At 41.6% G+C, this 14,452-nt stretch overlaps 2 protein-coding genes across 4 annotated transcripts; both read right to left on the minus strand.

Moving 5' to 3' along the window:
- Positions 1-538: 538 nt before the first annotated feature.
- Positions 539-4,948, minus strand: prelid1a (PRELI domain containing 1a). Of its 3 annotated transcripts, none has more exons than XM_035161625.2 (6): positions 4,793-4,948; positions 4,192-4,326; positions 2,773-2,998; positions 2,565-2,678; positions 2,235-2,313; positions 539-1,489 (listed from the first exon to the last, which is right to left on the minus strand). In XM_035161625.2, exons 2-6 carry the CDS (start codon positions 4,281-4,283, stop codon positions 1,368-1,370), a joined length of 633 nt encoding a protein of 210 aa, XP_035017516.1. In that variant the 5' UTR covers positions 4,284-4,326; positions 4,793-4,948; the 3' UTR covers positions 539-1,367. The 3 variants fall into 3 exon arrangements, with proteins under 3 accessions (XP_035017516.1, XP_047196539.1, XP_035017519.1); XM_047340583.1 differs by having other exon boundaries at positions 4,192-4,320; positions 4,793-4,911; XM_035161628.1 differs by lacking the exon at positions 4,192-4,326 and having other exon boundaries at positions 4,793-4,915.
- Positions 4,949-5,519: 571 nt separating this feature from the next.
- On the minus strand, positions 5,520-11,699 carry npy7r (neuropeptide Y receptor Y7). The gene is made up of 2 exons (XM_035161623.2): positions 11,539-11,699; positions 5,520-8,212 (listed from the first exon to the last, which is right to left on the minus strand). Exon 2 carries the CDS (start codon positions 8,173-8,175, stop codon positions 7,057-7,059), a length of 1,119 nt encoding a protein of 372 aa, XP_035017514.1. The 5' UTR covers positions 8,176-8,212; positions 11,539-11,699; the 3' UTR covers positions 5,520-7,056.
- Positions 11,700-14,452: the final 2,753 nt, after the last annotated feature.

The following is a 14,452-nucleotide window of genomic DNA, read 5'->3' on the forward strand; positions in this document are numbered from 1 at the left end:
CTATTATGGTAATAATCCCTGTTTCCTAGAGAAACTGGAAACCAAAATGCAAACCACCATTATGCTTTTTGGGGATTGCCCTGTTAAAGAGTACTGGAGATGGACACAAGGTTCTCCACAAGATATATATTTAAAGTGAGGTGGCCCTGGAGAGTAAGACCATATACTTTGGACAAAAACCCCAAATTTCAGAAAAAGCTGGATATTTAAAGTATGAAGAGTTGGAAAAAGAAAAATGAGGGCCTGTATGTCGTGAACGAGCTGAACGTTTCAGTGGTTAAAACTGGATTAACTATGTGGGAGGAGTTCGTGACCAACGCCTAAAATTTACAGGAAAAGCTGAATATTTTAGAAAGTATAAGGAGTTGGAAAAGGAAAAATGAACGAGTTGAACATTTAGATGTTTGAAATCGGTAGTAGAGGTATGTGGGAGTTGTTGGTGACCAAAGCCCGAAAATGATAGAATGATAAAAAGAAAAACTACAGTGTGAATGTTATTACACATAGATAAGTGTACAAAGTCATTCCAACACGCTGATAACAAATAAACTGTCCTTTTATTGACAAGTCGATATTGAGTTGATACAGTAAGAGCATACTTTTATATGGGTTGTATCATCAGATCAGTTGGGTGTACAAGGTGTCATTGTTTCCTTTTGTATACACATTATGAATTGAAAACACTGCTCTCCATGGCAACCAGATCGTACGACGATATCATCAGTGCTATGTTCTTCGTATAAAGCTATGGTTGCCAACAACAGGACATTTCTTCAGTCAATTAACTTCAACCTGGTAAAATGATTAAGATGGGTGGCTGAACGGAACTAAAATAAAAAGACAATAACAACTTAAGTAAATCACAAACATTTGCATGAATCAGATATTCAGTGGCGTGTTCTTCTTAGACAAGAGGCTGGTAATAATGTGAAACTATTACAAAACAACATGACGTACTTTTAAAGGAAGAGTAAAACGTTAATGGGCACCGAGGTTGAACAAAGGTCTGAGGAACTGTGTCAGGGTTGGCAAAGTGCTATTATCTTTTTATGGCAGCTCCTGCCATGTTGGGCCCTCCCTTTCTACGCTCTTTATCTCTGGTAAATACTGAGATGATCTGGTATCATAAAGGAAGAGCATGATTCAGCATGGCACGCACGGGGAGGCTGCAACAGGCTCTTGAACCCAGCTCAGGCCTTTTATGGTCCACCCACCATTTTCATTTGGATGCTTCCTCATAGAGGTATCGTACCCATGACTGGGATCAGTCTGCCTTACCCTGATGCTTGTCTGAACAATGAGAGGGGGGGTAAAGATGAATCTGTCCCAGTGTCAGTATCTACACGACCCGTGATTCAAGTAGATCTTCACACATATTGTTTCTTCTGGGCCTGTGAGGCGAAGTCTTTGGCTTTCTCCTTAGCTGCCAGTGCTGTCTCTCTCGCTCGCTCCGTGGCCGTTTCTGTCAAGGTTCTGGATGGAGTTTCACCTACAGAGGAAATATAATGTTGACCTTAATTTGGCTGATCGATGTATTTATGTTGTTCAGGAATACAGGTGCTATACCCTGATATTCTTCAGCTGTCTGTGTAAGTCTGCTTTCAGACATGTACAAAACCCCTGGACAAAATTTCTAGAGGGGCTGTTTGTTTCACATTTGACATATTTTGACATTAAATTCTCTCATAATAATTATATTATTATGAGAGAATTTCATATTATATTATTACGATTATTGTTATCATTATGAACACTAGTTAAGCTTAAAAATGCAAATTTTTCAAGAATGAATTCAGCAGCTTAGCTACAAATACTGGAAAACTACATGGAAATGTAAAGATAAAGCTGAAATAAACAAAACTTAAAATCATAATCTCGGCAGTAGTTTCCTTTTTCTGCCACACCCTTGTTTAGAAGCTGCTGCCCAAGTTTTCCACACACACAGGACAAAGAGCTCTTGTGTTAAACAGAGTGAACTCGAGAGCAACATAGACTTCTTCATACTTAAGATTTGACTGATGTGTAACATGTCAACCATCAGTTCATCTTGTGCTTCCTGAATGTTTACAGCTTATCTACCATCAGAGCCCTTGTTTCCCTTTCATAGCAAATTCCAGCAATAAGTGCAATGCACAAATTATTATTGTTACTAGTTACACCACACTCACAATTCATCAGATATACATGTAAATGTCAATAGAGATGAATAAGCTAGTAACTGAATGAGAAGTTACCTTGCATTCTGGCCAGTACATATTCAAACCCCTTCATGGTCTTTGTAACACTGGTCTTGAACCTTGCGAGGCCAAATTCCTGGAAAGAGAAGACAAACAGTCAATCAAGACAGAAAATAGCTCTTAGAGAATAATGTGTCAGCAACCTGTAACTCATATCCCATGTTTACTTATGGACAACAATAAATAAATCACAGAGATTACTGAGCTGTTGCATCTTAACACAGAATATAACAGATTATAAATGACAGATCGCTGGGTGAGTGTTCATGTCAGAGTCCACTGATCTGTGTCGTTACGTAGTGCTGAGCTCCACTTTACTCTACTGACCTGAATAGCTCTTGAGAGCCCATAGACATTGGAGGAGATCCAAGCTTCTCTCTTCAACTCTGTCCAGCTGCTGTTGTCAGGGTTAATTCGATACTCGCAGCGCTCTTCCACAGACTGGGGCGAGGGCAAAAAACAAGGGAAACGTTGTAAAGGCTGTGTTACGACTCTAAGCGACGCTATGCACATATAGATTCAAGCACCAGGTTACCATGAAGCGAGCGTGGGTGATGTTCCATGTGAGTGTGGTCATGGTCCTTTTTTGAGGGTCCAAGACGGAGTCCTCGATGATGTAGGCGTGGCTGGCCATGTGCTTTGGAAGGTACCGCTCCATCCAGCGAGGCGCTCGACTGACTTTGGTCAACAGACGTCTGGAAATCAGGCAGTTGGATGGAGTAACCTCCCTGAATATTATGTCTTCAGTCAAAACATGGTTGCTGTGGGAGAGAAGGAAATGGTATGGATTAAGGCAATACTCTATGTAGGGCTGCAACTAACGATTATTTTTATTCTATATTCTTTTGTCGATTACTAAATTAAATGGTTCATTGTTCAGTTTTCACTGTCAGAAAAAAGCCTTAAAAACGGAGATATTTAATTTCAAATTACCAATAAACAAACAAAGACCCCTCTCATTAAGAAACTGAAATGATGTTGACTAACTAGACAATAGAGCTGCAACTAACATTTATTTTCATTGATTACTCTGCAGATTATTTACTTGATTAATCAACTCAACAGTTTGGTCAAGAAAATGTAAGAAAACATCACATTTCCCAAATCCGATGTTGACTCAAACTTTAAACCTTTTGAGTTTTTATGACAACTGAAGGTACCACAGGTTATCTTTCATGTTTGGTAGGGGAGGGTGAGGTGAGGGGTATTAAGCTGCAACATGCAACTTCACCACTAGGTGTGACTACATTCTATCCAATGTACCTTCAACTCCATCATTGATGGACACTTTTCTCTGTAACAGTGCCACATAATCAGTTAACATCTAGTGGTGAAGTTGCGTGTTACAGCTGAACACCCCTCACCTCACACTTCCTTTCCAAACAAGAAAGATAACCTGTGGTACCTTCAGTTGTCATAAAAACTCAAAAGGTTTAAAGTTTGTCCAGTTTGGGCTACTGTAAAAAAACAAAAACAAGGCAGCCTCTGTAGAGAAGACTCGCTGCAGATTTAAATATAAAGTATTTGAATATAAGATTCAAGATTCAAAACTCATCATGTGCACAACAAGTATACAGTAGTCGTTTGAAATGCTTGGGTCACAGGCTACCTTCTAGCCATGCTCAAAAATATAAAGGGCCAATTCTATGGAATAGAAAACAACAATTCGTACAATTTACATGATCACACATAAGAGAAAACATCACTAGGATTATTTTCTTATTAATATATATATCTGCCAATATCTGCCAATAGATCCCTTTCTCCCAAATTGTACACATGGAACCTTTAAGTGTGTGAAATGGTAAACTACAAAAAAAAGCTATTGACAATCAAATGTAATAATATTTACATGTGAACCATAGTGGTACTTGCTAATGTATAGCATAGAGTTGAAATAAGTGAGTGCACCATTTTGAGTCCAAATCCCAACACATAGAACACACACACACACCTGTAGGGGTTGGGGTACCGCTGCCAGAAAGCGATACACACTTGGTCCCAGCTACTTTTGAGTAAACCGGCGCAGCTGAAGTATTTCACCATTGTTCCCACTGTTTATTCTGGCAGCAGCAGCAGCAGCAGCAGCCTGGGTCAATACAGAGCAAACACAACAGGTCATCAGTTTACTACGTTACTTCAGCCCGCGTATAGTTTGAGTAGACAAAATGTGACAACACAGAAAGGTGCCAATGACTGAATGAATGTGCAGACACATGTAGAATGAGCGAAAGCCATCGACAGACACTTTCTGGAACTTTCCAGCGAACCGCTGCTCGACAGCAGAACGCATTAAAAACACCACGCTGAGTTTTACTGGCTCGGCTCGGATCAGCCTGTGTTCCGACATTACGACCACTCTAAAAACTCACATATAAAGAGGTTACGTCAGCTATAACGACACTGTCCCATCTGTCACGTCCGCACCGCTGAGCCCCCCCCTCGTTAGCATGAGCTAGCCTAGCATGAGATATGGATGAAAAGCCAGGACCCGGAAGTTCCCTTCGCCTCGGCATTCAACGGCGTCAAACCTCGGACGGCTGAGATGGTTTTACCTGTGTGGGGACATCGACATTCAGGAGATACGGGTCAGCATGTCTCGCTGCTGTCGGGACGAACCTCGCCGCGCTGCCCCGGCCACAAGTCCTGTCACACCGAGGCTGGATCTAGAGGGAAGGTCACGCTCCACGACACTTCCGGTATGTGGTGCAGCTGTTCAGTCCCAACACTAGGGGGCGCCACACGACTGTATAAATGCCACACAGTGTCCATCAGAGCGGCTGTTATCCAAAGAGGACACTTCATACACTTTGGATCAAATGTCCTTTAATGTAGATCAATATAATGACTCTATCTGTAAGGCTCCATTAAAAACAACATCAACTAGGAAACCTAATATTTCCCTTTAACACATTAGCATAATCATCTGCCCTCGCCTTGCTATTTTTGGGCATGCACCCCTTAAGCACACTGCTGAGAGAACAGATGGATCATTTATTCTGCACAGCTAGAATCAGCCCGGAAACTATCTCTTGTCTGCAGCGACAATCTTCACACATCAGCCGTAACGCCTAATGGGTCCAAACTTAATGTTGTGGTCTGCTGGTATGGTCCCGATAAAAGGCTTGCAGCTTCTATTATAATCCACAGCAAACAGGGGAATATAGGCTAAGCCGTGAAATCAATAATGTGGGTGTCGAGAAGAAACCAGCAATGTAATATTTTTCTATTTATTTTTCTCTGCTTAAAAATGAATCACACCGCGCATGCAGGCAACATTTGTCTGCTTTATTAAATGCTTTATTGGATGTTGGGTGGAAGTTTATGTGCAGGAATTAGTTTAACTTCCCCTTTGTGTCGAAAAATGCTATGATTGCTTCTATTTAGACAATCTATAGGATTTTCCAGCTGTCACATTATTTTTCACTCAACAAAAATAATTCTGCCTAAAATGGTGACTTTAGGTGTTTTATTTAAATATACAATTTCCATGTACCTTTATTACATCATTTCAATGTAAAGGGTCACATTTAATGAAGTTTTTTCTATCATGTTGAGTTAGTGTAAATAAATCAAATCACTTGAGAGTGAAAGGTGAAAGTTGTGGGTTTAATGTATATATTTGAGTTTAACTTGATTTAATTAAATCACTCTTTTCACACTAACTTAACATGAGAGAAAACACTTCAGTAAATACGACCCTTTAGATTGAACCTATAAAGTTACATGGAAATTTAATATGTGATTGAAATACATAAAGTCACTGTTTTCTGCATAATTACCTTTTTTAGTGTATATTACCTTCAGTGTGCAGGCTACACCCACTGCAGCACATGAACTATCTACCCCATTAGTTTTGAGTAGTGTAAGTATCAGGCTGAAAGTGGTTCACACATTTTGGCACATGCCATAATGCCACAATCGGACTTCATTTGAAGCCAATGTCTGTTTATTTCACATGGAGGCACGGAACAGAGCTTCACCTGAACGTCAAATGAATGGTCACGTTTTCCTCATTCAAAGACCACCAACAAAGGACACTTTATCAGTGAAATAAATCTAAACAACAGGTTTCACTTCTTCCAAGTCCCCTCTCTTTTTTTTTTACATATCCTCGAAGCAGCCGCCTCACTCACTAATAAAGACATCAAGAACTTGTTGCTCTCGGTTCAGCGGCTTCTAATCCCATTCATCTGGACACAGACTCCTGCTGCTCCGTCTGATCAGGAGCAGCTGGATGTGAACACAATTAACTTCCTGGTTGGCGAGAAAAATCAGCAGTAGCAGCCACTGGTAACTTGGATGAGGATTAAATATTACACGGAAGTTAATCCAAAATGCAGCAGTTTCATTTCATTCATTCATTAATTAGAAAAACAGTCATATAAATGTTTTGAGCAGCCGACAAAAAAAAAGGAAAGTGTGAAAAATGAAACTTGTTCTCATAGTCGTCATCTTCCCTTCAGTGAGTGTGAACACATCAATAGCCTCAGGTAAGGCAAAGCAGCATAATAAATTGGACACGGGAAACCGACAGAACACATTATACATTGTACCAAGTTACTTAACACCTTAGCAAACATCTTCCACATATATTTGAACAGGTTCAACAAATGTATTTTCACAAGTACCATTCACAAAGTAAACAAGAGCTTACATAACGCCATTTACATACAAAGCTTTGAGCCCTCTCCAGTGACAAACAAATTGATTAATTCAAGTCAAAAAGCTACTTCTGAACCACATGCGCCACAAAGCAGAGGTGTGTTCAGTGTGTTCAATCTTATCCTTCAGGCTTTTTAAAAAAGTTATGTTAATCTCATACAGCGGTGGGAGGGTGCCCGCCATTACGACCATTCAGAGTCAGGCGTCGCATGGAGCGGGTCCTTAATGAGCCCTCGGTGTGGAAAGAATCTGGTTTATCCTCGCAGCGGAAGACCATGAGGAAGCCGTTCCGGTAGTTTTTATTCATCCACCCGTACAGGACAGGGTTGGTAAAAGTCGAACACATTGCCCCGATATGGAACACCGTGTATATCAATTTGTACTCCTCAAACCGCAGTGCCAGGTCCAGGTCGCTGGCCAGCTGGAACACATGGAACGGCAGCCAGCAGAAAGCAAACACCACCACTACAAGTGCCAACATCTTGGTGGTCTTTTTGCGGCGGTTGATGCTGTCGTTGCGGCTGGATGGGCTGATGTGATTCTTCAGCTTGACCCAGATGCAGATGTATGCGTAGCTAATGATGGCTAAAGGAATAATGTACTGCAGGAGCAGCATTGAGAGGCTGTAAATGACTCCACCCCTGCTGGTCCCGTGGGGCCACTTCTCCGAGCAGACAGTGATGTGCAGGTTGATGGAAGGTATCTCTTCCTTGCGGTACTCTCTGAAGATGGCCAAGGGCGCTGCCAGGATGGCAGACGTAGTCCAGGTGATCCCCATGATGAGGAAGCTGGAGTGCCAGGTGAGGCGTCGACCAAGATGGAAAACGATACAGCGGTAACGCTCCAGAGCGATGACGGTCATCGTAAGGATGGACACGTGCACGCTCAGGGCCTGGGCAAAGGGCACCATGTGGCACAGCACGGCCCCAAACGTCCAGTCATCTAACAGAGTGTAGACCAGAGTGAAGGGCAAGCACAGAGTGTCCACCAACAGGTCGGCCAGGGCCAGGTTGGCGATGAAGAAGTTGGTCACAGTTCGCATGGTTCTGTAGCGAATGATCATGTAGATGACGAGAGCGTTGCCCATCAGCCCCAGCAGAATGATGAGGGAGTACGCCATTATCAACGGGATCTGAACCCCAAGGTGCTTGGTGATGTCAGTTTGGAAACCAGGTTGGTGCAAACCCATGCTGTCGTTAAACAGAATCAAGGCATCGCTCTCACCAGCTTCCCCTTCGTCCTCTGTGTTGTTGGATGAGTCTCGGGGGCTCATTTTGGTGGAAGATGCTGGATCGAGGCCGTGCTGGCTCCTGAAGAGAAAAAGCACATGAAATAAAATCACGGTTGGAGACAGGCCAAGAAGAATTTTGTTCATACAAGAAAAAGGTAGTAATTCTTGAAAAATAATTAAAGTTTGAAGCTGTTTATTAATTATTATTATTTATCTATACCACTTGTCCTTTTTGAGGGACAAGTGGGGGGAGCTGGAGCCAATCTCAGCTGACATCGGGCGAGAAGCAGGGTACATCCTGGACAGGTCACCAGTGGATCGCAAAGGCCAACATACAGTGATAAACAACCATTCACACACACATTCACACCTACAGTCAATTTAGGTTCTCCCTAATACCAATCTGCTTTGGAGTGAGAAAGGAAGCCTGAGTACCAGGAGAAATCCCATACAGACATATGGAGAACATGGCAAACTTCACACAGAAGGATCTCGGCCAAACTGAACCCTTATTTTCACCTACTCTCTCGAATTTCCAACACCCCTGATCTGCATTGTCATGTCACCGCCATCTGTCGCTTGTCTTCACCAGAAGGGTAATACACGTGCTTCATGATCAGCCCACATTTAAATATGTATCAAAGGCAACCAGTCAGAGTTATGAGTGCAGTTCATGTCATGAGGGACACGATCTCTCACTGGCTTCCCATTGCCAAAGATTAACAACTGTGTTTGCACAAATACTTTACTAAACACTGGGGCTCTCTGGTGGTTGACCTCTGCTCAGGGTTATTATTGAATGCACTTCCTTCTCCTACAATACCCTCCATCACTCAAAACTAACTAGACAATATTAGAATAGTACCTAAAACCATATTGGGGTTTTTTCAGGGTCTTTTTCCCCTGACAAGCACTAGATGAACTGCAAGAGCTTGGACTAAATCTGACTTCTAATGAAACCGGACTAAAGAGATGTGATACACAACTATTTCATTATTCTCCTCATATCCTCTGGAAAGAGCAGCTTGCATTGTAAAGGACACACTGTTATTAAAGTCATGTAGTAATTAACTTGAGAGCAATGACACAGTGCTGTTAGGAAGATAAGAGAGTTCCCTGTTGAAACCTATTACAACAATAGCACGAAATGGCATTAAGGAAGCAATGAAGAAAATGAAATACCCATCTCAGTTAGATGATGATCAATAGAAAACCAGCTTTTGCTCTATACACTTGTTCCAGACCATCCTGATAGGACCGAACATATTTCTTTCTGAGCTATTCATATTAAAAAGAGCACCGCCGGGGGCTGAGGTACATGCATTCATTTGGCGACCGCGAGCAGCGTTCCCAAGAAATATGAACACCTGTGCCATTACAAAGGCGAAAGGGAAATGATGGAGGAAGAAGTGTGTTTGGGGGGAGTGAGTCAGTTCAAAGCGTCATCATTAGAGCTGCAGACTGCGTTTCATAAATGGAATATTGTGACGTGAGCCTAATTTCTGACACAGAGAGAGAGAGAGAGAGAGAGAGAGACCCGCGCCGGCCCATGTTACACAACAATGTCTATTTTTAAAAAGTAATTTTTTTCCATGTATAGTTTCTGTTATTCATTTTCTTGTCTCTCCTGTCAATTTACCTGTGCGAGGCTGAGAGCTCCTGCTGAATACAGAGAGAGCGTCTTGTCATGCATACAAAAACTTAATGTCAAAGTTGACCCTTGAATAACTGTTAAGATTCTAATGGAGCAGATGAATGCTAATTACATTAATTGACATTAGACTCAGCAAATGGCTTTTTAACAAATGCAGATTCTAATGATCTGCATCTGATGTTAAAGGTTGACGAGTTAGAGGAATGTCAAACAGGACACTGTCGTAGTTTCTTTGTGTGCCTATGGCCCTAAATCCAATTTGGACATTTTTTGGCTAACACTCATGTCCTACTGTTTTGACACAATCAGGAGAAAATTTAATGAGAGGTCATTGCTTTGGTGACAGACACACTTTGTGGCCCTGGGTCTGCTCCTGTAGACAGTTTCTCTGCAGATCACCGAGCAGACTGCCATTTACTGCTGCAATTGCTTTTTCAAAAATGTGTTATAATGAAAGAGAATGGAAAAAAATATTGAAGTTTTCAATTTAGTGTGGAGTAAATGCTATTTTGTGGCATGGCTGTGTTGCTTTATTGTCTTGTATGCACCAGTAAGTGGATTCAGGCAACAAACAGTCGAGGCTACCAGTGTGTATGTGTGTGGTGTATATGTGTATGTGTATATGTGTGTAGTATATGTGTATGTGTATTGTATACGTGTATGTGTGTATATATGGCACATTTGTGTGTATTTGTGGAGTATATGGGTGTGTGGTGTGTATGTGGTGTATAATTTGAATGTGTGGTGTATGTGTATATGTGGTGTATACATTGTGTATGTGTGGTGTATATATTTATGTGTGTAGTGTATATATGCTTAAATGTAATTGTGTGTGTGTAGTGTATATGTGCATATATGTAATTGTGTGTGTGTGTGTGTTGTTTATATGTATAATGTGTCTCTTTAGATGCGTTTCTTCAGAAATTAAAAACATTAATTCAGGCTTTGGGTTCCTTAAGATTTACACACACACACACACACACACACACACACACACACACACACACACACCAACAAACACACACACCAGGAGCTTTGAAATGACTTACAGTATAAGTCAGGACCCCTGAAAAACGAGGTCATACAAACTATTATTGCACTGTCAATAAAGTAAAAAAAAACATGTATTTGTTTAAGTGCCTGTAACCCTCCTGTCTCCAGAGCACGCGCAGCCACGCACGGACTCGCTGCATGGATTTATCAGCAGACTGCAGGCGACATGGGCACTTTACAAAGCATCAGTAATTTGTCAAAGCGCCCGGTTCCTCTGATCAGAGATGGTAATCCTACACTTGAGGCGGGCTTGTGTCACATGAGGAATCCACCTGCTGGAGCCGAAAGAAGCTGAAACCGGATTCTAATCAGCTCCATGCACCGTCGTCAGATTATAATAAGGCGCCTCATTCCCAATCAAACGCGCATTGATGCTTCGTTCGTGCGTAATTTGTCGCCATTTGTTTAACTCACTGAAAAGTGCGTATTCAAATATCTCCACTTGAGCCCTCAAAGCTTATTCAAGCAAGTAGACAGGTGCGCAAACCAACGCCAACACTGCTGTGGCAAATAATGTGCTCCATGCTCCTTTTCAAATGGTTTTTACCTCGTATCCAAATTACGCACATGTAGTTTCAGTAACTACAGGTTACACTGTCACAGAGGAACAGAGCCATGAATACCTTTTAGCATTTCTGTCACCAAACTAGTCTCGCAATAAGCACTTAAAGTCTGAATCTACATATTAATGGACTCACCTTTTCCCCACTATTTCTCCTCTTGCATGCGCGTCTTCACTCGAGACTGGCGTGAGACATTGAGGGGGGAAAATCCCGAAGCTCCTCCCAAGCTGTGGCAGCACACACTGTGCATCTTGTGGCTCGACCGTGCGTTCCTGAGGCTGCAGGTCTGCACGACTCAGTGCGAGTCTGTGAGCGTCCACATCTCCCAGCGCCAGGCAGGGACTGTCGCTGGGAGATGTGCGCAATGGATGCGCTCTATGGATCCACATTTTGTATGCATGTGGGTTATTTCAATTCCACTCCATTACTCAGCAAAGAAACACATGAGAAGCAATTTCAGGTGCTCAACACGTCATTAAGTTTATTACATTTTATAATTTAAAATGTGTTTATCGTACACTGTATTTCCTGTAAGGCTTCCCTGCTATTTCTCCCTTTTTCTTTATGAGAACAACTGTACTTTGGAGCAATCATGGGTTGTAAAATAACCCATCATCAGATTGCTTTATTCCTTTACTCCATCATGTCACTGTCTCTACTAATCTAATTTCTGCAATCAGATAAAGAGTGGGCTGGCACAACACTGTGCTGCATGTGACACGATTTCACATTGTTGTGCAACAAGCAATTGTTGGTTAACGCACAAAACCTGCTGTCAGATTTAGCTGATATGCCTCCAAGACAATGGGCACATAAATCCCTCACAAGCTCATTTTTGTGAGCTCCCATGACTTCCTAAAAGAGATTAAAGTTCCTGCTGAATGCATATTGTTATTTTTAGTTGAAGCAATAGACACATGCAAAAGCAGTTTTTAGTGCCAAGATGAGGAAAGAAGAATTGTTGTTGAATTGTATGGATTTCAGTAAACATCTTTAGTATTCAGAGAGTGTCTTTTACCCAAATGATTATATTTCTTATTCTTTAAACATAAGAGGATTTACTGGTGACCAGTGGGGGAGCCAGACAATTTTCAGTGGGGTGGCCAGGAGGAACCTGTGATAATTTTGGGGTGGCAGCATAAAAATCACTTTTACATGAACATAAAAATGCGTTTGAGTAGAAAATATGGGGCTATATAAAGGCAAAGCTTATACTATATAAATGTACAAATGTAGTGCAATATACAGACTATCTTCCGATTCACAGATTATTTATTATTCTATTTTTATATTCATACTTGACTGGCTTGAGCCATTTTTCTTCTCATAATATGGAAATGCTTGGAGCAACTGGAGTCTTCAGGATACGTCTCCCAGCTGTTTTCGTATGTTGATAAAGCTGTGTATATGTACGTCTGCAGTGTCTAGCCTTTACAGTGAAGGACATTTTCTATGCTAGAAATTAATATAAAACTCAACCCACCTTGAAAAAGTTTACCTTGAATAAAATTGGATCTAACAGATTCACACACTTGCAGCTCCCATGACTCTGTTTGAAATGAGTTCACCTTATCAGACCTGTGGCCCAGAGACAAAGTAGGAATGCCAATAAAGAATTTAGGAAAGGACCTGAAACATATGCCACTTGAAAGTAGACATAAACAAAGGAGCGTTAGCCGAGTTGAAAACCATTCCTACCTTCCACGAGGATGTTTTGTGGTTTTGATCACAAGAGGTTTTTCCCATGAGCCTTGTTTCTATATTTCCCTGGAGCTGTTGAGAGTCGGCTCTCATCGTCCCAGCTGAGATTTATTGTTGAAGGAGCAACACTGTACGAGATCCTCCAATTCTCTTTGTGGTATTCTGTTTTATAATGCATGATCTGTGATTGACTCAACAGCAGGGATTGCACTTATTGATCAGGGCAGGCTGCCCCTCCGCCTCAATTTATTCTTTCAATCATCCCCCCGCATGGGTCACTCTGCAGTCAAGGTTGTCAGTTCGCTTGCATTACCGATAAAGGATTTCTCTCATGGCCACAAACTTGCAAATCTGCAACAGGTCCCGAGAGCACAGTATCAGTAGACCTGGGCTCATATCTGCATGCACCTATATACAGTGAGCTCTGACTCCCCTCCATATGGCTGGAGATCGTGTCTGCACAGTCCACTGTTCTCAATCTGTTCACTGCCTCAGTCCAGCTCCTCTGAGAGCCCTGGTGCCACTGATCCTATACGTGATCAGAGACGGTGTGTGTACACTGGGGTTGTTGTGCCTGTCTCTCGTGGGCTGTGGGAATTATTGATCGTGGGAGAGGAGGACGCACAAACTCACACATCCCAATGACAACTCCGCCATTTTCCTTTTGATCTCAGTGTTCCTCAGATGAGGCCAAACTTGCCAGGTAGAGACTGCTGCCTATTCAAAGACAAGCCTTTAACCATTAAAAACATTGAGTTGAAAGGAAGGAGAGTCTGTGAAGTCTGCAAATTGGATTCTGTTGCTTGCGATGCTCCAATTATACCTCCTGCTGTGATTTTCTTTTATTCTATGCAGGTCAAGGTATCTGGGAAAGTAAAAATTGATCTAGGGCCTGATCCTCCGCCTCTCATCAAGTCTCTGATGTCCATTTATATGTAAATATAAACAGGAGTCCAATTGAATGAACTGAATGTTAAATAGCTTTCCTGCGGTGATTAAGAGTGCTAAAATGGGGGGTTATAACAACTTTAAAGTTAGATACTTTAAATACTCAATTCTTCATTGAAGTACAGGGTCCCTTTATCAACTTTTTAAAAATGTACTTGTCACAGAGAATAGAATAAAATAGAATAAATTATTAAATAAATAAATAATATTTTTCTCTCTCAGCTTGTTGCAGAAATTGTGAGTTACAATTAAAGGTATGTGTTTGTAAGATGGGCACCTGGAGATCTAATGAAAGACAATATCTCAGCAGCATGAGGGGAAATGTTGTTTCCAGTCTTTTCAGGGTCTGAGACTTAAAGTTATCTGTTAAATATTAACCAACTGTATTGAAGTGGAGTAC

This window comes from Hippoglossus stenolepis, chromosome 7, assembly GCF_022539355.2.
Source record: "Hippoglossus stenolepis isolate QCI-W04-F060 chromosome 7, HSTE1.2, whole genome shotgun sequence".
Lineage (NCBI taxonomy): Eukaryota > Metazoa > Chordata > Actinopteri > Pleuronectiformes > Pleuronectidae > Hippoglossus > Hippoglossus stenolepis.